The following is a 25,256-nucleotide window of genomic DNA, read 5'->3' on the forward strand; positions in this document are numbered from 1 at the left end:
CTGTGTGCGGCTGGAGTTGTGGTGCAAGTGTTAATCTTCTCCTCTTGACTGTCTGTTCCAGTCTTGGGTAGAGACAGCTTAGCTTCCAGTTTGGCTGTATAATAGCATCTCTTGCATATGTTAGTGTTTTGTAGTAGGAGGAGAGGGTTGTCTGTGTACATGAGGCAGTTGTAACATTGCCTCAGGATACCCAGCTTCACCAGCTGGATTGGAGAGTGCACCTGAAGTTGCCCTTTGGTCATGCCTGAATAGTAGGGTGAGCTGCTTAGTCGCTTGGTTGGTGAGGGGTGAATAAAGAGCCTTGCCCTGCTGGGCAATCAGTGTTAGGATATATTAGTGCTTGCTATTAGGTCTGAGCAAGTGCTGGGCTGTAAGATGCTTTTTGAGTGCTTAGGTTGAGAGTTAGACTACTTTCAAGGGAAAAACTGAAGAGGAGACTTAATGGAGCCGGGAAAAACTTAACCGTAGCTAACCGGCACTGCCTGGTGCACAAAACCGTGCAAACAGGTTTTTATAGTAGGGAAATGAAAGAGATAGAAATTAGCCCAAAATGGCCAATAAACTACTAACTTCTGGGCTGGAACCACTCCTCCAGGGACAGATAGGTTGCTCAAAGCTCCCCTCTCTCACAGGTGAACAGAGAAACTCCCTTCTATCCAAGTAAGGTATGGGCAACTCAGAAACTAGTATCACAGCCCTGAATTCAGCACTAGCCTGAAAACTGGACTATACTAGCTTAGAAAGGCGGCAAACATGGAATTGTTTTGGGGTTTTTTTTTGTTTTTTTGAAAAGATAAGGCAAAAATGCCTTAATATGTATTTTTGTTTTTTTTGAAAAGATAAGGCAAAAACAGTAAAAAATACACATAAAACAGCTTTAAATGACTACAAATGATCAGAAAAGGCTATCGCACTTTAGTGAGTAGTCTACAGCAGTTAAACAAATTAATTAAACAAAAAACAACTTTTTAAAAGTGCAGGCAGTCAAATAAGTGCAATATGTGAAAAAAGCAAGCTTTTAAATCACAATAAACTCTGGAAAATCTGCGTTTAGGCGGAAAACGGTTAAGTACAGCAAGAAAGTACAGAAAACTGATACTTAATCAGTATTACTGTTAGTTTAATTATTAATAACCATGCTGGTGCTTCCCAGTTGAAGTCCTTAGTCAGTGTTCCACATTTTGCCTATTTATTCTACATTGTGGACCTTCATTTTAGAGTTGGAAGGTTGAGAGCACTGGCAAATAGAATCTTGTTAAATTAGAAAATAAAACAAGACACTTGCCGGAGTCTTTCCTATGCTGCAGTGGGTGAAGCTCCTATTGACTCTCACCATTGTGAAGACTTGCCGTTTCTTAGAATTCCTTTTAATTGCTGCAGTCTTGGTTACTGATCATATTGCCTGTGAATCTTATCACACTGTTTGCCTGTAACTGAAGAGGACTGCTTTTTTTCTATGTTGTATCTCAAGATTTGGACCTTAAACTAAGAGTTGTTAAATGGTGGTCTACCATCTGGCTTCGCTACCTGTGGCAGTCAAAAACATAAGTATTTTGTCTACTAGAGAAATAACTTGAGCGTGCTGATATGGATATCAGTACCTGCCCAATAGATGACCTTTATTTCTCATCTGTCGTGACCAGACACAATGTATTCTGTGTCATTTATGTGACCACAAAAATCAGTGCTGACTTTGCTGTATTGGCATTACTTTAATTCTCACATGTTACATACTGTGTTGTTAGTCTTGTCAGTGCTGAACACACAGCACATATTTTCTGAGAACAGTCGTTATCCTGTGATCCATTTCAAGTGACCTTTTCCTTTTGTACTGCCTTATTGTGCTTCATGATGTTCTTCACAGAAGTAATTCATCTGTACCTTTCAGCAAATGTTTATCATTCTATAATACATTAATTCTGACACATATTGAATATGTTTAAAATCTGTGCCTGTGAGTCAGTGTTGGCTGTTCTCTACCAGTTTGTACCATTTCAGCTAAACCCAATGCTAAACTAAACTAGCATACCTATAATTAGGTTGCCAAATATGCAGCAAATCTCCCAAACCAAGGTGATCACTGCATTGCCGTACAAAAAACTTAGCTGATTAGAACTACCTAATTTATATTACAGCACTAAAAACTGTACATAATATATTTCTCAGCCTAACCAATCTTCAACTCTGCCCAAAATAAGTATTAAAAATCATGTTCAAAGGCACAAAACAGAATGCAGTTCAAAGCATGTTACCAGTCTGTTATTTTCTCATAAAATATTGACTTTTATGTGAAAATAAGATTTAAAATATCCATGCTTTCCTAGATGACAGTCACACCCTTACCTTTGATGGTCTCCTGGGGGCTAAAGCACTTCCGCCCTATGTAAAACAAAAGCAAAATTAATAAATTTAAAAAATATAATATTTGTAAGTTACAATGTTCCAGCAGAATGCCTAGAACAGCTTCTGTTTAGTTTTTTTTCAGATGAAACAGACTGAAAAGAAGGCCTGTCTAAGGAATTATGTTATAGTGGATTTTGTCCTGTTTTGTTTATATTTTTTTTATACATTAACATGGGTAACAGTTTGACTCAGAATTACTTTAAATTACTAGTAAAGATGAGATCATTAGCAGAGAAGTACATTTTGCTGTTAGAGAGCATGCTAAATAATCATTTTTTTATTTTCAATTTAAATTCTTAAAAGAAAGTTATACAATTGTTTATGAAATCTATGGATTTGGATTCTTTTTGGAAAGACATTTTATAAAATATTTCCCAAGATAAGACAACCTTTTTAACATGATCTTTATGTATACTCAAACCAGAAACTTGCGTTCTCAAACCCACAATCTCCAAAATACCTGTTGACTTAAGATTGCAGAACCTGATTCTGCTTTGGCAACTGTTTTTATTCCCTTCCTTCAAATTCTATCCTGGTTGCAGTGAAGGCTTTGCACCCATCTTTTGCCAAACTAACCAACTCTAACAGTGCACAAATTTGGTGAAGGGGATACATTTGTTAAAGTAGGGTTTGGGATTGCAGTTTTGAGTTAGAATAAGTTTTTCAACATTTTAATGTACTCCCCTGGTGACAGCACACCCTGCAGCCTGTTTTTCCTATTCTTCTGCTAATCTGTCATGTTGTTTTACTCACTTGTTGAAGTAAGTAGGCACCTTGAAATATAATCTCACTACATTTTAAATTAACTGTCTTGCAGATCACTTTGAACTTGTTGGGCATTAACCTCTGGGTCTGCCTCAGTATGTGCTTGCTACTTTGGATGTGGGGTTTCTGAAACCTGTTTGTAGAAAGTTCTGATCTATCAGGAAAACAAACTAATTTCCAAAGAGAGATATACGGAGGTGTTCATATGTACATACTATGGATAAAGACTCTTCCTATTATGATAATGCCTCTTTGTAAACTTCTGTAAGGAATCTGATAGTATAGGTAGTCATTCTGGCCTGTCCATTCTATTTTTGACTTGGCACTAAGGTGAGTACTGCAACACTCACATCTCCCTCCAGTACTAGCCTACAACTCTATCTCAGGTCAGGCCTTTTTTAATTCACCTAGACATCCTTGATGCTCTTCTGTCCTTCAGAATGATAGATTCATCACCCTGTTCCTCCCCCTTCTCTGGGATATACTTCCCCTGTAGGTTAATCTGTGTATCTTCCTTCAGACTAAAGCTGGACAACGTGCTCACCTACTTCTAATTAGCACAACCAAATACTATTCCATCACTACTTCTCCATTAACACTCAGACTTGCTTATCTCCTCTAACACCTTAGTCTAACGTATTTCTTAAATGACTCCAAGCTATCTTACAGATCAATCTTCTGTCTGTGAAGTTTCAATGCAAGGCTTGTGAATTTAATGCTCCTGAACATCAATACAAATGTTATTACACTGACTATTATGCTGTGTAGTCACTGAAACCACTTTATAAAAAGCTTTCAGTTTTTCTCCCAGGAACTCAGCTGAAAAAAGGCACCTATGTCCAGTCGGACTTTCTTGGTAAACAAATGTCAATAAATCAATAAATAAACAGAAGGATACTCTCAAATTTACCACTAGACTAAATGGCCTTTCCTTCCTTGAAAAAGAAGGTAAAGTCTGAGGGTGGATATTGTCAAGGCATACATGATTATTAGGCTAAAATAACTTTGAAACTCCTATGAAAAAGCACTTTTTTTCTTAGTTCTTTCTCTCAGCAGACCATTTAATGTGCTATTCCTTCATGAAGTTACAGTACACTCCCCCATGACACTGGATTATCTGCCATTAGTGCCGGTAACTTGATGGGGATTGATTTCACACCTTCTTATGAGAAGATGAATTATATAATTTTATCCTTGTCAAACCTGTGTGTGTCTGTCTTCACATTTTCACAGTCTATCAAAAATTGTGTTTTGTCATGCACTGTCCTTTTCATGCCAAACTTATGTTATCACAAAAGTTTTTTACTTTTATTTCTTTTATTACCTGTTAAATGACATGCTGGAAGATCTGTGCAGCAACATTAATACCAGATTTGAGTATTTTGTCTGTCTTTCAAGCACAGCTGATTCTGAGCTACAGCAGAGGATTAATACTGCAAGCTGTTAACAAGCCTGTTCCTGTAGTCCAAAGTCTAGTTCCATCAACTTCCAGTTGCCTGTGATGCAAATTGGAGCAAGCTGCTTAATCAGACAGTGTTCCAGGACAGTTGGGAAATCGGGCTCAGCTCAGCATGCCAGTACAGAAAATGTAATGGGTTAACTCTAAGAGCACAGCTCAGTCTGATGGAAGCCTGACTTAAAGTCTAGTTTGCGGAGCACATTTTCTGCATTCAGTTCAAAGATTATATCATCTACTGTTGGTGTGAGATGTCTTTATCTCTGTATGGCCTGATTGGTTGATGTCATAACCATATAAGCAGTTACCTCATTTGGGTTTGGATGGCATCATAACTGAGGAGAGTCAGTGTGTTGCCCTGAGACGTTTTCATCTATGCCCTGTTCTTCTAACATTCATAGCTCATTTTTTGCTTTCTTCTCCTGTGAAAGGGAAGTCTTTCTTCTCATGTGAAAGGGAAGTTTCATTTGTAGTTATGTGACAGCTTTGACGGAAAGGTTTGTGTGAAATTTGTCCTGATGATTTTTAGTTTGCCAGTGCCTTCATGCTGTTTATTGTATTTGTCCAGCAGTGCCTCTAACCTTGTTTGCCTTTTCACTTACATTGTTTGCTGCTTTATGTCTGCCAGTTCTAATACCTGTCCTGTTGGGTAGCTCAGTGGTGGTAAGTATTTTCCTAGCAGAATGTGAAAAGTCTGTCCGTCATGTTCATTTCACTGCTCTATCAAACCAACATTTTAAAGGTTTTTTTTTTTTTTTTGAAGTGTTATCTTTGTGATGGTGGTGCTGCAGTAGCGTTGTCGCCTCACAGTAAGACATTGTCCTGTTCAGTTCTCAGCTAGAGTGTCTTCTATGTGGAGACATGCATGAATGGGCGTACCTTCGTTGAAGGTTGTGCGTAAGGGCTGGCAACTCGGCACGTAAAATCTGTCTATCATTAACGGACCGGAGTTCTGCTGTGGCGACCCCTAACCGGGAAAAGCTGAAAGACTCAACAACATCTTTGTGATGCCTTACTGAGTATTAGTTGCTGTTTCTTTTCATTTGAAGTGCCATAGTTTACATTGTTCATTGTATCAGCAGCTTTTCAGAAGACTATTCTCTTTCCTTTGTTTTACTAAGTAGTCAGTGACACAAAACAGAGCAGCTGTAGCCTGACCAGCATGAAAAACATGCTGTGAGTCTGCGAGCACTTCATTGAGTTTGTATTCAACCCTTTTTAGCAGTTTGGCTATAAAAGGACTGAGTCAGACTACCGTTCTGTAGCAGCCCAGAATATCAGTGGATCTGCTATTCTATATACAGTCATCAGTAGCCTCCTTTCACAAGGAAGATGTGGGGACTGTGTAATAGTCATAGTTTCAGAAATAACTGAAGTGACTGGGGGTTTACTAAAGGGATCAGTCCTGGCTCTAGGACTACTAGCTGTGTTTGTATCAGGCTTTTATGACAGTACAGACAAAAGAACTATTTTATTTACAGATGAAAAAATCTATAAAAAATGGGAAGAAAGTTTTAATAAATACTTTGAAAGGATGACTAAGTTGACAGAAAAATGGCAGCTGAAGTTCAGTGTGAATAAATGCAAAGTGCTGACCTCAGTTATACCCAATTGACAGTCCTGGTATGATGCATTAGCAGTGAGCAGTGGAGATGATGGTGCAGAGCTGAAAAAAAGGATGAGGAGGCAGCTGTCACACCTAGACAAGGACAACTGCGGTAGAATGATAGGGCTCTGGAACCAGTAAATAGAATGTCCGTGTATGTCTTCAACTAGATACACTCTAGAGTCAAACATTTAACATCCCCAGGCTACTAGGCACTGTTCATGCCGCAGTCTAAGCACTGTGCACATCTGTGGAAGCCAAACAAGGGCAGAGGCATCATGCTGATCAAAGAGTTCAGAGGAAAGTCGCCAGAAAGTCATGTGGTATGGAAAAGTAAGGGTATAAATGGAGATGTTGGGAGGGTGGCCTAATGGTTAAAGTGTTTGCCTTACAAACACAAGGTGCAGGGTTTGAGTCTCATAAGGGATAATTGGCTAGGCTTGAAATGTCTTTCAAAGGCAGTTAGCTTAGTACTAACCTATGAACCTATGAATCAAAGATTAAAGGAGCTGGTGTTCTTCTGTCCTGACACCAGACAGGATGAAAGACAAAACTAAATCACAACAAAATGAAATTAACTACAAGCAATGTAACTATAAAGCCAAGAAACTAGTCATACAAGGCAAAAAAAAATAAATAATTTTCCTCCAAACTAACGACTTCAAATAACAACCGAAAAATGTTCGGGAAATCTGTCTCCTCTATACTTAATCCCAGCACCTTACACATCCCCTCCCCCTCACCTGATAAGAACCCACAACAAATTGCCCATAACTTCAACACTTCATTTTATCAATACCATTCAAAAACTAATCAAAGATTCATCAACTAACATAAACCTAAACTCCCAGGATCCAAATAATTCTATACATGACAACACCACATTCCCTTCCTCAAACACTTCTAGCAATACTCATAGAACCCCTTCCTTTACAATTCAAGCACAATGGAAGGTATTAATTGTATTTAAGTACTGGATTTGTGGGTAAATGTGTGTTTACGTATTTTCTGAAGAAGGATTGACGAAACGTTTGATGTGTCATACACTGCGTACTGTTGGATTGCTTTGGTGATTTTGTGTCTAGCCTAATAAACTGTTTGCACCTTCGTTGTTGAACTGGTGCTTTTTTCCTTGGTTTCCTTTACAATTCAACCAGTACCCACCTGTCTTATACTCAAACTCCAAACCAAACTAAAACCCTGCTCTCTTTCCACTGATAATCTACCTCCTAAGTATTTACAGCTTGCAGTAAAAGCAATCGCATATCCAGTTAGCACTCTTATAATTCGCTCCATTTCAGAATGTTATGTCCCACAATTGTGGAAAAAAATCTATTATAACTCCATTACATAAAGGTGGAAATTCCCATGACCTCTCTGACTATCGGCCTATTTCTATACTCTCGCCATTATCAAAAATCTTTTAAAAATGTGTGCAGATTCAACTACCTAAATACCTCTCTGAAAATGACCTTCTTGCTCCCACTCGACATGGTTTCTGTCCTGCTCACAGCACTGTCACAGCCCTTCTCTTTTTGAATGATGCTGTAAACAAAGCAATTGATGCTGGTCTCCCTACTTCAGCAATCTTACTGGATCTACCAAAGGCTTTTGATACAATGTCACATACCAAACTCCTAAACCAACTAGCAAAGCTAGATTGCTCCCCCAATTGTCTTACTTGGTTCCCCTCATACATAAACAATAGGGAACAATCGGTCAAATGGCAAAATTGACAATCAAAGTATCAGTTAAATAATATGAGTCCCGCAAGGATCCATTCTAGGGCTCTTACTCTTTAATACATTCATCAACGATCTTCACAAAGCTTCCCAACAAAGTAGACTCATCCAATGTGCTGATGATGCTACCATCATATCAACCCCAAATAATTTGTCACACCTCCTTATAGCCACACAAAATGCATTCACAACCGTAGAAACCTGGCTAAACAATGCACAACTATTGTTAACCCCCCCCAAAAAAAAACAAACTCTTACTTTTCTCAACAAAACCACCAGCTGTCGATTCCAAAATTTTTTCACTTGATAATACAGAAATTGAAATTGTAAAGAAGGCAAAATTATTGGGCATCACAATCAACAATAAACTCACCTTTGAGCTACGTATTCTCAACAAAATAAAGAAAACTCAGTTTAAACTAGGCAAACTTTATTGTCTTAAACTCTACCAAAACAACCACACCAGAACAAAACTGACCAGCACCTTACTTATCACTTTTTTTCTATATGGAAGTGCCAGTTTTACTAACCTTCACTCATCTCTTAACAACAAACTGCAACCCTCTTTTTACAAAACAGCTAAAATTGCCTCAGGCAAGCCTAACCGCACACACCATTGCCATGCAATCCCAGAATTGAACTGGCTCAAATTTCCCCACCACCTCAGTTATACCCAATTGCCTTTAGCCCACAAATTAACTTTTAAACCCAACAGCTGCCCAGCACTCCACTTCATCCTACATACTTATATTCCAACCCGAACTCTTAGATCCTCCAGCAAACAGCTTTTAAATGTTACCAAACCCAATAAAAGAGCTGGACAAGGTATATACACCCATAGCATTGCTCAAGTGTGGAATACCCTACCTTCCCACATAACTCAAATTGACTGTTTAAAAGCCTTTAAATCAGCTTTAGAAAGCCATTACCTCAATAGCCCCTCTTGCCCCTGCAATACAAATAACCTCCTTAAACCTGTTCCTTAATCCATGTATGTGTAATATCATAAAGCACATTCAGTATTGGTTGGCAACTAATCTCTGCATTATATATTTCTGTGCAAAGTTTTTGCTTTAGTGTAAACTTTGAACTGTAGTGTAATATTTATTTACATTTAAATGTACTGTAAAATGCTACTTTGATGTTATTTTTTGTTAAATTTGGTACTTTGTACAAATTGTTTGTGGAGCTTTTCTCCCTGGGCCTTCACTGAAAATGGGTTTCTGACCCAGTGGACCTTCCCAGATAACATATGTTAATAATAATAATAATAATAATACTATATAGATGTGTACGTTTATTCTTGAGAAATGTGAAGTTGTCACATTGAGCATCAGAGATGGAAGGTTGAGGTACAGGTAGCCAGCTCTAGGGACCAACTACTTCCAGGTTCTGCATAACTACTTCTTCAATGAGATAGCTGCAGACAGCTGGAAGGTACTGGAGGTGGGACAGAAGACAGGTAGAACACAAAAGTTAATTTAAATGCAGACTAGGTAAGCTAATTTTTTTTATATCAAAGAAACCAATTGAAAATTAATGAAATGTGTGGTTCATGCTTTCAGGTTGTACTACTTTAGGAATGGTGGAAGCTATAAACTGAATACATGGGTGGTAAGTCATCATCATCATCATCATCAGTGATGCAGCCTGAATAAATGGGTGGTAAGTCATCATCATCAGTGATGCAGCCCGAATAAATGGGTGGTAAGTCATCATCATCATCAGTGATGCAGCCTGAATAAATGGGTGGTAAGTCATTATCATCAGTGATGCAGCCTGAATAAATGGGTGGTAAGTCATCATCATCAGTGATGCCACCTGAATAAATGGGTGGTAAGTCATCATCATCAGTGATGTAATCTGAATAAATGGATAGTAAGTCATCAACATCATCAGTGATGCAGCCTGAATAAATGAGTGGTGAGTCATCAACATCATCAGTCATGCACCCTAGCGCTAAGGCAGCACAGAGTGTTTTGATCAGTAGTTGATTTACTAGATTTAATGTTGTCTATAAAGCAAAACATGCTATCATTTAGCACAAGACTACATAAAATCTATGAATGTATTTTTATTTCTTCTTCTTCAAAGTGTTAAAATTGTTCATCAGTTTGAAGAGAACTTAAATGAGGCAGAATCTAGCAGCTTTAGGAGATAAGAGCTCATAAGGGCATTAATATCCTGTCAGAACAAGTGAGAGGAGGGCTTAGTGTTTCACTAAAAACTGATAAAGTATGATTTTATTGACTTCTGTAATTGGCATTGTTCCTGTGCTTATAGTGTGGAAGACCTTTATAGGCTACACTGTATTATCTTTTTTATGTGCATTTTGGGCCAGATCTATATATACCACAATTGTACTTATATCAGACATTATCCAAGGTGAACACAGGTGATCCAAAAAGTTTAAGTCAGTTCTGGTATCCCACCTGGGACCCACAGGGTGAAAGGACTTACAAGAATTAGAGTACAAAGGATTAGTCCAAATAAAATCACTTTTAGCTAGCAGATCTAGAAGATTCTCTGTCTCTGATCTTTTGTCTGTGGGAGGAACAAGTACAAGTATGACTCATGACTCTATCATTGTCCATATTGGTGTGAATGACTAGTGATGTACCGCTGTGGAGTATATGAAGAAGAGAAAGACATGATTGAGCTCTCAGTGTATGTGTCCCAGGCTGGTATGACCCTAGCCCTAAGCAGCATCCTACCTTCATCAAGAATGATATCACAATACCAAATAAAATAATTAACTTCAACAATTGGCTTTTTTACTGGTGTCATTCCAAGAGGATCCAGTATCTGTCTGCCTGAGATGTCATGGTTGACAGGCCTCGATGCTTTGCCAGAGGTGGCTTCCACCTATCACCACTGGGATTCTGGATACTGATCAAGGCCCTTGTCTCCCCCATTGTGCCTTTTTAGGCAATGTCCCAAAGTCAAATCTTCCAACATAAAAGATCTGTCAAAAAGCAAATTGAAGGTCATGGTGCTTAACGCTAGGAGCCTCAACCTGAAAATGCACTCACTGGAGGTTCTCCTTGCACTGAAAGATGCCAGTGTCTCTCCTGCTGTCACAGAAACTTGGTTCAGGGCTGTGGAGAGCACCTCTGCCTTACCAGGCTATACATCTTTCCACACATTTTGACCCAAAAATGAGGCTGGGAAGACTAAGGGTGGTAGTGTCTCTGTCTTCATTAAGGACAGGCACACCTCCAGACTGGTTTGCCAGCATGACGCACTGGAAGTATTCCAGGTGCAACAAATGACTGGCATGACATCCACACAAGTTATAGCCAGCTATAGATCCTCCTCCATGACTCAGGACACCCAATCCTCATACCCGGATCCTTGGTGACTTCAACTACCCCACCATAGACTGTGTGAACTATTCCTGCACTAATGTGCTCAAAGATTCCTTGACTTCATCAATTCTAACGCACTAGACCAGCTTCTTTCATACCCCAGAAGGGGAGATAACATTCTGGACTTGGTTCTCACCAACATGGGTGACCACTGCACCACTCCCATAGTATGTTCCTTCCTGGTGAGATCAGATCATTGGACTGTCAAGGCCCAGGTTTGTTTCAAATTAGTACTTAACAGTATCACTTACATTGATCCTGTTGAATAAGCCAACCTGCTAGTAGATTGGTTCAGCACAAACCTCACCCCTTGCCCTCAAAGACCCTTTTGACATCCCTGATATTTGTTCCACACCTCATATCTCCATAGATCAAGTGCTAAAGGCCCTATCCAAGGCAAAGAACACAGCTTCCATGGGACCTGATAGTATCCCAGGCTGTATTTTGCATCATCTCCAGCAAGAACTAGTTTCATCATTGAGCCCCCTATTCAACCAAAGCCTAAGTTTAGGCTTCATTCCAGCTGAGTGGAGAACTGCCATTGTCATCCCCTTGCACAAAGGTGGTGCCACTACTGACCCTGGAAACCATCACCTTATTAGCATGACAGGTCTGATATGTAAAGCCATGGAGCGTATTATTATGGATCTCATAAACAAGGACATAGGCAATCTCCAAGCACTTGACCCCACCCAGTTTGGATTCATCAAGGGCAGATCTTGCCTGTTGAACCTTGCTGACAACTTTGAGACTGTCACCAAGGCCCTGGAGGAGGGAAAGTCAGTACATACAGCTTACCTTGACTTGGCCAAGGCCTTTGACACAATCCCCCACTCAGGCATCATCAAGAAGTTAACACAACTTGGTGTAAATCCTTATCTCATCAGGTGGGTGGCCAACTGGCTCACCAACAGGCTCCTCAAGGTCAAAATACGTGCTTCCACCTTTGATAGCAGACCTGTCACTAGTGGAGTTCCCCAGGGGATCTGTCCTGGAACCCCTACTGTTTGGCATTTACTTCTCAGAGATACAGCTAAAGACAAAAGGCCTGTGGCTGACCAAGTTTGCGATGACTGTAATTTGGGTACTTGATTCCCCAAATGATGTTAACATACTGCAAGAGGGCCTCTCAGCAACTAATGACTGGTGCCAAAGTCATGGCCTCAAGCTAAATGCAAAAGAATGTATCATCATACCATTCAACAAAAACATGGCCCCTACTGATTGCCACATCAACAGTAACCCCCTAAGCATACAACCTGTGGTGAAAGACCTGGGTATTCAGGTTGATAATCTCACATTCGACCATGATATAGCGGCAGTGGTCAGAAAAGCCTTGTACTTGGTTCATCTCATAGGTAAAGGGATTGCATCCAGAAAAAAAAGGAGGTTAGTATATCTCTATACTACTCCTTCATTAGACTAATAATTGAGTATAATGCCCCATTTGGTATGTACCTCTCCAAACATCTGCACCAACTAGAAAGGCCACAGAAATACCTCACAAAGAGAATCTATGGCCTCCAAAACCTGTCCTGTGCAGATAGGCTCAAATCACTGTCACTCTACTCAGTATCTTACAGATTGCTCAGAGGTGGTCTGTGTCTCGCCTACAAGGCAATCTTCGACCCTGCCTTATGAGAGATGCTCCATATCCATAAGTCTAACTCCTTGTGCATTACCCACCTGAAAGGCCTGAATCTAATATGCGACATCAGCAAAATCTGCTGGAGAGAAAGGTTTGTCTCCCAGAGGCTGACCCATCTCTGTAATAGACTTCCCATACATGTCAAAAAGTGCACCTTGCTGACCCTCTTCAAATGCAACCTTGGTGAGTGGATGGGAAAACACAAATTTGTTCCAGGGGTTCCACCTATGTCCCTCATTGACAGGGGTGACACATGCTGACTGAGGTTTCTTTTTGGGGATATGCTCTTGGCTAGGCTTGTAAGGGCCCCAGGGCCATTAGCCTAGTAACCTCCTATGATCCTAATATCCTATGATCCCATAAAATGCCTTGTTGAAGTTTCAAATAATTTTTTCAGTTAAGTAGGTAGATGGACAAGTGTTCAGAACAATAACAAGCTCTGTCTAGTTACAGGTCATGTGCCAGTGGTTATTAAAGTCACCCTTTAAAATATCTTCAGTTTTGGTATTGTGAACTCCAATGTGTTTTTAAATAGAGGCTGGTGGAATCCAACATTAAACTTCGACAGTACACCATGGGGTGGTGAAGTAAGTAACAAGGATTTGGCATTCAGGATGTATAACAAAATCCTTTAATTTTGTTACTTCATCTGAAGAAGTTTGACATAAACAAAAGAAAACATTAGTAGTTTACATGTCATTCAAGTTACAATGAGTCAGTGTGGAAATGAAAATTGTCTGTGTCTCCAGAGGTACTATAAGTAAACAGTGATATACAGCATTACTCCTGTAGGTGAATGAAAGGACCAAGTACCTTAAATGACAATGGTTGGGTCTTGCTATTTTAGGGGAACAGAAAGATGATTGTGGAAAAAAGCGAATACTGAACAACAAAATCACAGCAATTTGGCAATCCCATCAGAGCATTTTAAGGTGTAATTGGGCTGTAAAATAATGAGGTAGAGTGATTAATATATGTATATTTCAGCAAGCATCCATCTTTTCCACCAGCGTGACCCAAGTTTGGGAGTGGACCAAAGGAACTGGAAGAGTTGGCTTGGTGGGTTAGGAGGAGCTGGTCATGGGAGAGGATTTGGGACCCCTAACTGCAGTGTAGCCTCCAGTAGAGATCAGGAATCTTGTGCATGCAGCTCCAGTCTCAGGGAGGAGGAATAGTAGATGACCTGTTCAGGGTGCATATGTCTGATGTCATTCCATTTCACAAGTACAACTGACCAGCTGTCGCTGGACTAGCTTCACTGCACTTGCCCTCTTGGATACTTCACACCCTTATTCATAGGAAGTTACTAGGCTATTGGCCCTGAGGCCCTTACAAGCCAAGCCAAGAATTTGTCCCATATTTCAACAAGTCAGCACCCTATGCCACCCTCCAGCAGGGACACAGGTAGAATCCCAGGGGTGTATTTTCTGTTCTCTATCCAGTTATTCAGGTTGCACTTGAAAAGGTTTAATGAGGTACTTTGCTTTATGTTGAGAGGGAGTCTATTCCATGAAAGGGGGAGTCTCTGAGACACAAATCTGTGATGCCAACAAGTCCTATTGAGGTCACATTCCAGGTTGAGGTCACGGGTGTGGTTTACTTGAGTGGAGCTTGACTTGCAGATATGCAGCAGTCTCATCAGGGTGGGGTCTGATATTGCTTTGTATGCCAGACAGAGGTCACCTCTGAGGAGTCTGTAGGAGACTGAGTAGAGGGACAGGGCTTTTAGCCTCTCTGTGTAGGATAGATGTTTGAGACCCTGGATTTTCCGGGTAAGGAACCTCTGTGGTCTCTCCAGCTGCTGCATGTGCTTTGTGAGGTACATGCCAAAAGGGGCATTGTACTCAATAATGGGTCTAATAAGGGAAGAATACAGGGATGTTATGACCACCTTGTCCCTGGATGAGATACCCTTACTAATGACGTTGTCCTTGTAGAAAGCTTTCCATACAACAGAGACAGTATGGTGGTCAAAAGTCAGTTTGCTATTAACCTGGATGCCAAAGTCCCTCACGACTGATTGCGTACTTAGTACCTTATTATCAATGTGATAATTTGTGGGGACGTCACTCTCCCCAAAAGGGATGCTGATGCATTTTTTAGCATTCAGTTTGAGGCCATGTTTATGGCACCAGTCATTTGTTTGGGTGAGACTCTCTTGGAGGATGTTCACATCAGCTAGTTATAGCTGGGTCAGCCACAGGAATTTTTTATTGGCAATTATGCTTGTCACATCCTATATAAAATGTGTCAGGCTTCCTTGAAGCAGGCTACATAGGTTTTGGATCCTGTCTAATTTCAAGCAATAAATCCTATAAGGAATCAGTAAAGGGTGTAACTGCATATAACAGTGGTAAAATATGTCTTACAGGGAATATAGGCTGTTATGGAAAGAAATTTTTTTCCGAGTTTGTTCTGCTTTAACACCTCTGTAAGCCTGTAAATATAATGTCTATCCCATAACAGACTGAAACAACTCCATAGATTTCAATCTTCATTACTTTTGATTTTCAGGAGACTGGCTATATTGTATGCTTTTCTTTAGATTTAAGTAGGAGTAAAGTTTTTGAGACGTACCAAAAGCACTTTTGCAATTTGTTTCATGCTTAATAAATGCTACTAAATTTTAACCCTCCTTTGTGGTCTTTCTATTGAATAAAAATTTAGAATTGTGATCCACAACCAACCAAACAAACAAACAAAAAAGACACAGGAGATGAGTCTCTTTAGAAGGGATTTGAAAGCTATAAGTACACTTCCTGGTGACTTACCTAAACTACACAATGGTACACTGAAGGTTATAGTTACTGTTTAGTTATTTATTTTACATTTGTTTACCGGGATAGTCCGACTGGATACATATCCATTTTCAGCAGAGGCCCGGACAGAAAAGCTCCAAAATATCACAAATATATGAAGAAAAAATAATGCATATTTATAGGAAAAAATAACCAGCAAAGATACACAAGGGAAGTAAATAGTGTGGGAAGAAATAGCCAGGGAATTGTTATGGCTAGGCTTGTATAGGCCCTAGAGCCAGTAGCCTAGTACCAACCTATGAACCTATGAACCTAAATATAGTTAATACAGCAAGGATACACAACGTAGTTAGTAAATACAATTTATACAATGGTAGTAAATTTAGTATTTACAAACACACTTAACAGGTCCATTATGCTGGATTTGTAGAAGTGAGTTAAAAATTCTTGCAGGATAATAGCAATGGGTTGCCAAATTTTGGAGAAGAAGTTGAATATACTCAGTGGAGACCCTGAAGCATTCTAATGTCTTGGTTTATACAGGGTGGTGGCATGAGCATAACCAGTTATTTAAGTAGTGGGCTTTCAGCAGTTTTTTGAATTGACTAGTGGAGATAGTAGAAGTAATTTGGTTTGGCAGTGAATTCCAGGTTCTGGCGATGATGCTGACAAGGAGGGATTTACCAGTGACATTTTTGTGTTTAATAACCTTTATGAGGTTCTGGTTACTATATGTTAAAGTTCTAGAGGGAATATGGTGTGGGATCAGTTGCTGAAGAGCAGGGGTTTTGTCAAGATGGTAAAAGAGCTTGTGTATTGTAGAGAGTTGATTGAGTAGAAGCATTTGAGACAACTCAAGCCAAATGAGCTGTTTAAGAGATAGACAGTGGTGGGACCTATATGGGGCTACGGTCACAAATCTAGCAATTTTGTTACAGCAGGATTCCATTTTATTTAGTTCAGTTTGCTGGAGATTAGTGAAGATGGGGAGCCATAGAGAAGTATGGGTAAAAGGTGAGTCCTTGCAATGGTCGCTTTGGTATATTTAGTGATAAACCGCTTGTTCCTGTAGAGAAGTCCAAGCTTTTTGTTAATTTTCTTGATGGTTTGTGCTATGTGGATGTCAAATTTTAGGTTATTGTCGATTTCTACACCTAGCAATTTGGTGTGTATGGCTGGACTGATTTGAATGCTATCTTTTGAGTTGATGGTGAAGTTATTATTTAGAGGTGGGGCTGAAAAGAATCAGTTTGTTTGTTTTTTTTTGGGATTGAGAATGAGTTTGATATCGGTGAACCAAGTTTCAGCTAGGGTAAAGTTGTTTTGGGTTAGGGTTTGTAGTTCTTTTAGGGTGGGGGCTGCACATATAAAGGTGGTGTCATCTGCGTATTGTACTACTGAGGCAGTGGGTGAGGATGTGGAGATCTGGTTAGTAAATAGCGAGAATAGCAAGGGGCCAAGGACAGACCCTTGTTGGACACCTATGGTAACTGGTTGTAAGGGAGACAGCTGGTCATGCCATAAAGCTGCTTGCTGATGGCCTGATAGACAGCTGCTGAACCATGATATAGAGGAAGTGCTAATATTTAGGATAGAGAGATGATGAAGAAACAGTATATGGTTAACCATGTCAAAGGCTTTTGATAGGTCTAAGAATATGGAGGATACGTATAGACCTGTGTTTCTATGGTGGTTCACTATGTTGATGAATGATAATAGTGCTGTTGTGGTGCTGTGGAAAGGTCTAAAGCCATGCTGGGATATAGATAGTAGGTTATTTTGGGGGTATTGCATTAGTTGGGTATGAACAACTCTTTCTAGTATTTTGGATAGAGGTGACAGGTTTGCTACAGGACGATAGTTGGTGAGCTCAAGGGAGTTACCTCCCTTGTGCAGTGGAATAATATAAGATGTTTACCATAAAGTACTTTGCATTCTGATAGAGACCTATTTATGAGAATAGAGACTGGGTAGTCTATAGCTACAGCTGATATTTGTAGGAAGTCTGCTAGTAGTTTATCAGCTGCTAGTATGGTTGGTTTAAGTTTCTTGAGGAGTCTAGACATCACTTTGCTGGACACGGGGTAAAGGTTAAAGCTGGGGGTGTTGTTTTGTGTATTGGGGTATGTTGGGGTAGTTCCTGGAGTGGGGCTTCTACTACTACTACTGTTTTGGGCATTTGCAAGGGTTGAACCGTTTCAGTAAAGAACTGGTTAAATTGTGTAGGGATGTTTTTGCGATTGTTTGGTAGCACAGGGGTTGGGGTAGTGGATTTGCCTGGGTGCAGTATACCCTTTATAGTGGCCCAAAATTTTGGGGGGTTGTGAACATATTTTACTTGAATGTTTTTGTAGTAGTTGGCTTTGTCTAGTTTGATTTGTTATTTGGCTTTATTGCGGAGCTCTAGATATTTTTGTCTCAAGGTAATGGTTTTGTTCTTCTGAGATAGAGTCCAGGCATTATCTCTTTCTTTCATTATAGTTTTAGTGTCATTTGTTAACCATGGGGCATGATTTGTTTTTGTTCTAATGGTTCGAGAGGGTGCATGATGATTCGGGATTTTTATGAAGGTTGTGGTAAAGTATTCAACAGTTCATCTAGAGGTAAAATCTTTAGAGGAGTCCAATTACAACTTTTTTAGAGCATTGATGAAGCCATCAGCTCTAAAGTTTGTTTTGTTACGAATTACTTTGAGGATTGGTTGGTTGTTGGTATGGGATCTGTTCCTAATTAGGTAGGTTGGTTGATGGTCACTTAGGCTGCTTGGAAAGACAGCCAGATTGTTGTGCCAGAGTGGGGCCAGATACAAGGATCCAGTCTAAGATGGACTGGCTTTAGGATGTTTTGTTAGATGTATTAGTTTATAATGCTGTATGGACTTAATTCATATGTTTGGATATTATAATTTGATTTTGTATATTTTATTTACTTTTGTAAATTCATGTTAATGTTTGTTTTCAAAATTATACGTTTCTTCAATAAAATGTTATTGGAATGAAAAAAAGAACTGGGTGGAACATGTGTATTATGTTTTATAATCAGACTGCCCCCTAATGGTCATAACTTTATACTGCAGTGTTATATTACAGGAAGCATGTGAATGCTGAAAACACTGATTGGAGATCAGCATCCAGGGTCAACAGACCAGTCAGTTACATAATGAATCCTGCAAGAATCATCAACATGATGTAGATCTATTTTCCACTTAACTGTTTTCTACAAATACAGAAGAAACAATACACTGTTAAAGAACCATTGTCTTAACCTATTGATAACATTAGTTTTAAGTTAAATAATGTGAAAAACAAAGTTGTGACATGATTAAACTTTACAAGTGATCTTTCATCCAAACAAACAAAAGGCATATAGTAAGTCTGTACAAAACAGCTGACATAAGCAATACACCAGGTTGCAGCCCTCATGGAGTAAAATAACAATGTAAAGTAAGTGATAGCAACTAAAATGTAATACATGATTAGAGGAGTTTTGTGTTTCTCACTTGTAGTCTCTTTTCAAGACATATATTTTGCTGTTTAATCATTTATTTGTCTGTTTATTCATTTGTTTTCAGGGAGAACAGGGTGCTATGGGACCTCAAGGAGAACGAGGTCCTGAAGGATTACCTGGATCAAAGGTAAAAGAAGGGGAAATCAAAATCTAAAGCAACAAAACTTGAAGTAGTGAATATTGTAACAGAGATAAAAGAACAGGAAGTGGGAACTTTAGGAAAGAGTAGGACTAAATTACATAGAAAAAAATAAAATAAAATAAAACATGGAAATCGTGGGAACAATACATGCAGGCAAATCTTTTGGAGGAGAATGAGGTTTAAGAGAAGGCAGGAACAGAATAATTTATGTAGTGTTGCTTAGATTATATAGAATATAACAATATGTGTGAATTATAATGTTTGCAAATGTGAACATGTTAACATGGTTTCATTACTTTTACATAAATGCAAGTTTGCCTTATGTCACAACTGATAATTCAATACAGATGTTTAAAAATAAGGGGAAAAAAGGAATAACCTCAGAAAATTCCAAGATATGTTCTCAGTAGTCATTTACAAAACATATGAAACCAAAACAAGAAAGAAATTGCATCAGTATGGTACATTCCCAACCCACAGAGTGACACCGAATGTTTACATTTTCATCTGAGATTTGTTTAGTCTTACTAGATGAGTTATGCAATGACACAGAATATAATAATCAAGAAATGTTAAATATTTTAAAGTGGCCTTCTGGTTCTTCTTTACAAAGAATTCAGATTTGGTCTTAGTAATTCTTGTACCCTCCAAGCTTTAACTGGCAAGTAGCACTGGAGGTTAGAGGAAATGCTTCCTTGATTTACTTTTGTGTGTTGGTAGAAGATCACATTCGTAACTAATATTAAGTGATTGTCCATTAAGTGATTGTTAGTGCTATAACTACCACTATTTCTACCCATCCAATCCTTCTATCCAATACAACAATCCACTAATACTTTCCTTTTTGCGACTGCCTATTATCTTCAACATAGTTAGCAAATAAACTTCTCTGTGTATTTTGTTTTTGTTAGTATTGTATTAAACATACGTAGAACTGTTTACTTATTTATGAATTGTGTATCAGAAGTGATTGTTACCTTATGTATTACATATAGTTTCACTGAGGAGTTTTTCTCCCTAAGCCTCCACTGAAAATGGGTTATTTTCTGGTCAACAAAGAAAAATAAATAAATATTTCCTGGTTTTACTATTGAGTGGTGAAGGAACACCTCTGTCAGTGTATTGCAGAGCACAGTGCAAAGGGAATCAGACAGTATTATGAGTTATTAAATCACTAAACAGGTCTCAATAAAGACATAGATGACATGTGTTAACTTTGACTTATACACAAAGGCAGATTTGTTGCAATATTCTCACCAGAAATAAATGTACCAGATCAAGTGAATTTAGCAATACTGAAGAAAGGAGCTTCACCTGATCTGAAATTCTAGCAGTTAGGTGATGATAACTTGACTTTGTAGATTTTTACATTGACTGTGCGTTTATTTTTCCTACAACTATAAATAAATAGAGGAAAAATTTATTTAATATGTAAGGTATTATATAATGCAACCTATATGAGTGCAACTGTATAGTTTCCAAATACAAAGGAAACACAAAACTAAGTAATTTTAAATTTTAAATTAATTGAAATGAGTTATTTGTTCTGTTCTGCTCACAATGTGGATTCGTGAATTTCACCAACTTCGGAGAAAACAAAAGATCATAATTTTATTGTTACTGCATTTATTTAGCTCTGTCAAACTCTGTATTAATCATTGTTTTTTCTATGTGCATGAATCAAGGGAGACAAGGGGGAGCAAGCAGTACCTGGAATGCCTGGAACAAAGGTGAGTGTTTATTAGATCTTTGCCTTTTTGCACATGTATCTACATCTTGGAGTATTGTATTTTGCCATGAGGAATGAATGATTTTCAGCTGGTTCAGATTAACTAGGAAATATGTGGGCAGTACTGTAATTAACGATGGTTCTGTAATTATGGTTGCATGATATGTCAAAAATCCATATTCAGTAAAAGTTGAATACTTCACCTGGGTTAAGCAGGGATCCAGCAGTTTGATAGATAAATCAGAGAGGATGCAATGATGACGGGCCTCAAAAGCATAGACAAGCACAGTAAATGTAAAAAAAATATCTATTTATATAAATTATCTATTTATATAAATTAGTGAGTCTTCATAACCTAGAATCTAAATCTGTGAGGCAGAAAGCAATACGCTGTGTAACTATGTGTCACTTTGGCTATGTGCTATTATACATAAAATTAGTTTAACATATGCTCCAGAAAAACATAAAATAATCCATTTTATAGCATGTTTAACCACTTCTCAACCAACACAGTGATTATTTGTTTAATTACTTATTCATTCATTTCATTAATACATATTTGCTTCCCTTACTTACATTTTCCAATTTCCTTTTGGACTACAGGGTGAAAAAGGAGAACAAGGCCTGGCTGGAATGAAGGTAAATTTATATTTTTAGTTATATTTTTTTATAAATTAAAAGTGAAATAATTCCTCCAGATTTTTTCTCTCATGACCTAGGTGACATAGGCAGGGGAAAATACAGTATGCATGCATACTTAAGAGTAGACAGCCAATCACATATTTAGGGAAGTGAGAACCAAGTGCACACAGAAACCTCACACAGACAGAGGGAGGACATTGAAATTCCACTTTGGAAAAGTAAGTAGAATTCAGAATCAAACTTTGGAACTGTAAAGTAGCAATTCTAACCTCTGTGCTATGTCATCTATCTGAATAACACAATAATTGAAGGGGTCTGTATTACGTGATCGAATGATTAGGTGATCGAACACCTAAACATCGACAACATAATATCGAACTGCAAAATAGCGAATGCCACTGGGAAACATTACCGTTGGCCACAAAAAACAAATTAACTTTACAGCCAAACTAAGTGTGGGCGTACCCCCCTAACTAAACATACCAACTCTGAGATCGCTCCACAGTGGAGAAAATGGCAAAATCCAGTGAACAGCCCAGGGAAATCTTTCCCTGTGTTAAACTGGCCGTTCTCTGTTTTTTGCTTTCAATATTATGTGGTCGATGTTTAGGTGTTCGATCACCTAACCATTCAATCATGTAATATAGACCCTAATTGAAGCACATGATTCACAGCAGATAGTCATAGAAGTTATTGAATGGCACACAGGCTACTGTTTTCAAAACATTATGGAGAATTCACTCATAGGATCATAAGATCATAGGAAATGATTAGGCTATTGGTCCTGCAGCCCTTACAAGCCTAGCTAAGTTTTGTGCCGAAGTCAGCATCTGTTGCCCCTGTCAAACAGGGACACAGGTGGGATCCCAGGGGTGAATTTTCTGTCTCCCATCCAAACATCTAGGTTACATTTAAAAAGGAACAATGAGGTGCCCTGTTTAACATATGGAGGGAGTTTATTCCACAGATGGGGGATCCTATTGGACGCAAATGTCCTGCCAACAAGTTCTATTGATGTTGCAGGCCATGTTTAGGTCCCTAGTACAAGTTACACATGTGTTGTTGGTTTTGCAAATATGCAGCATTTCCAATAAGGCAAGATCGGAGATAGCTTTGTATGTCAGACAGAGATCACGTCTGAGCAGTCTGTATGAAACTGAGTAGAGATACAGGGTCTTTAGCCTGTCTGCATAGGAAAAATGTTTGAGACCCTGTATTCTCCTAGTCAGGAAACTCTGTGATCTCTCAAGCTGCTGTAGGTGTTTGGTGAGGTACATGCCGAAAAGGGTGTTATACTCTATTATTGGCCTGATAAGTGAAGAGTACAGGGAAGTTATGACTTCTTTTTTGCTAGATATGATACCTTTAACTATGGGGTGGGCCATATAGAATGCCCTTCATACCACAGAGGCTACGTGGTGATCAAATGTCAGGTTGCTGTCAACCTGGATGCCCAAATTTCTCACAACTGATTGTGTGCTTAGGACATTGTTGCTGATGTGGTAATTTTCAGGGACATCATTTTCCTCCAAAGGGAATAATGTTGCACTTTTTGGCAATGAGCCTGAGGTCATGTTCTAGACACCAATTATTTGTTTGAGTAAGACCCTCTTGGAAATGTCTACATCATTTGAAGAATCAATGATAGCCCCCAGTTTGCAGTCTTCTGCAAATTTGGTTAGCCACAGACCTTTGGTTGTAGCTTGCACTTCAGAGAAGTAGATTCCAAAAAGCAGAGGCCCCAAAACCGATCCCTGAGATACACTGCTAGTTACAGGTCTTCTACTAGAGGTAGATTCCCCTATTTTGATGTGATGGGTTCTGTCAATGAGCCATTTGGCTACCCAGCTAGTGACATATGAGCTAATGCCAAGATGTGTGAGTTTGTCTATGATGCCCGTGTGAAGAATGGTGTCAGAAACTTTGGCCAAGTCAAGGTACACAGTATGCATTTTTTTACCTTCATCCAGGGCTTTGGTAACTGTCTCAAAGAAGTCCAGCAGGTTTAACAGGCGTGATCTCCCTTTGACGAACCCAAACTGAGAAGGATCAAGTGCCTGGAGACTACTAATGTCCTTCTTTATGAGGTCCATATCCATGCTAATGCATTCCATGGCCTTACAGATCAGGCTAATTAGGCTAATGGGGCTGTAGTTTCCTTGGTCAGAGGATACACCACCTTTATGCAGTGGGATGACAGTGGCGGTCCTCCACTCGGCTGGGAAAAATCCAGTGCTCAAGCTGAGATTGAACAGGGTGCCCAATGATGTTGCAGGTTCCTGTTTAAGCTCATAGAGAATGCACCCTGGGATGTTATCAGGACCCATGGAGGCAGTATTTTTTGCCTTAGCGAGGGCATTTATGACCTGTTTGCTGTAGATGAGGGACAGGGGGCAGGTACTGGGGATGAGGGGCAGGGGGCAGGTGCTGGGGCTGACTTGATTCACTGTTGCGAGGGACAGGTTGTGAAGTTTTCGATGAACCTGTCAGCTAGTAGGTTAGCTATGTCAACGGTGTTAGTGTAGGTGGTACCATTGACCACTAGTTCTGTACAGCTCAGGGTCTTACCCTTGAGGTTACGGATGTAACTAAAGAAGGCCTTATGGTTGTCTTTTATTGAGGAGGCCAGTTTGAACTCATACTTAGCTTTTGTGGATCTCACAAGGGCCCTTATCTGCCTGTTCAGGCTGAGAAAAGATTGCTTCCAGTTTGGGAACTGCTCCTTTTTACTCCTGAGCAGCATGTCAGAAGTCTGCAAAGGCACATTGTGGTTAGGTTTCTGGCAGCACTGCTGATGACTCAGTTTTGGGAACAAGTAGCTGAAAGTTATAATGCTAATTACTGAGAGACTGAGAAAAGTATAGTCTCTTCATCTCCTCCCAGCATAGGTGAACATACTGGTTGGTGCCTGAGTATTCTATTGCAGAAATAGTGAGACATGCAAGTAACATAGATAGGGTCTGAATTATATGTCAGACATCAGCATTCATGCCTGTACTTGTCCTGTTTCTCACTACTTGGGATGAAAAATATCCACCTGGCACAGATGCTGTCTGGCTTTGCCACTGGCTGGCTCACTGCATCACCAGACTTGGTAGCAATCTGATAGGGGTGCAGGGAGGCTTCTATGACATTTTTAAGTCTGGCTACTAACTCCAGCACCACCATGGCTATAATGTGTAGTATAGATGGTGATACACAGAAATGCTGCATGACTAAAATAATAACTAGTTTTTAAAAATTCCCAGTCCTTATTTAGATTTTTGTGATTAATGGAGACTGTATCACAAGTGAAAATTGAGTGACATTTTTTTATTGAGAGAAGACATCCTTTCATACATTTCTCTTCATTACCCTATCAATTTCCACATATCCGCGGTGGTGGTGCTGCAGTAGCATTGTCGCCTCACAGTAAGACGCTGTCCGATTTGGTTATCAGCTAGAGCGTCTTCTGCGTGGAGACATGCGTGAATTGGCGTACCTTTGTTG

General features: G+C 39.3%; 1 protein-coding gene across 1 annotated transcript in view; it reads left to right on the top strand.

Annotated features, from left to right (window-relative positions):
• COL23A1 (collagen type XXIII alpha 1 chain) overlaps positions 1-25,256 on the top strand; it is a 730,410-nt gene that overhangs the window by 385,833 nt on the left and 319,321 nt on the right. Inside the window, exons 10-12 of the mRNA XM_044068962.1 lie at positions 19,319-19,381; positions 21,082-21,126; positions 21,729-21,764. Of these exons, the coding sequence (XP_043924897.1) occupies positions 19,319-19,381; positions 21,082-21,126; positions 21,729-21,764 (144 nt within the window). The remainder of the gene's footprint in view (positions 1-19,318; positions 19,382-21,081; positions 21,127-21,728; positions 21,765-25,256) is intronic.

The sequence above is a fragment of the Protopterus annectens genome, chromosome 4.part0 (genome assembly GCF_019279795.1).
Source record: "Protopterus annectens isolate FY-2018-M chromosome 4.part0, PAN1.0, whole genome shotgun sequence".
In the NCBI taxonomy this organism is placed as follows: Eukaryota; Metazoa; Chordata; order Ceratodontiformes; family Protopteridae; genus Protopterus; species Protopterus annectens.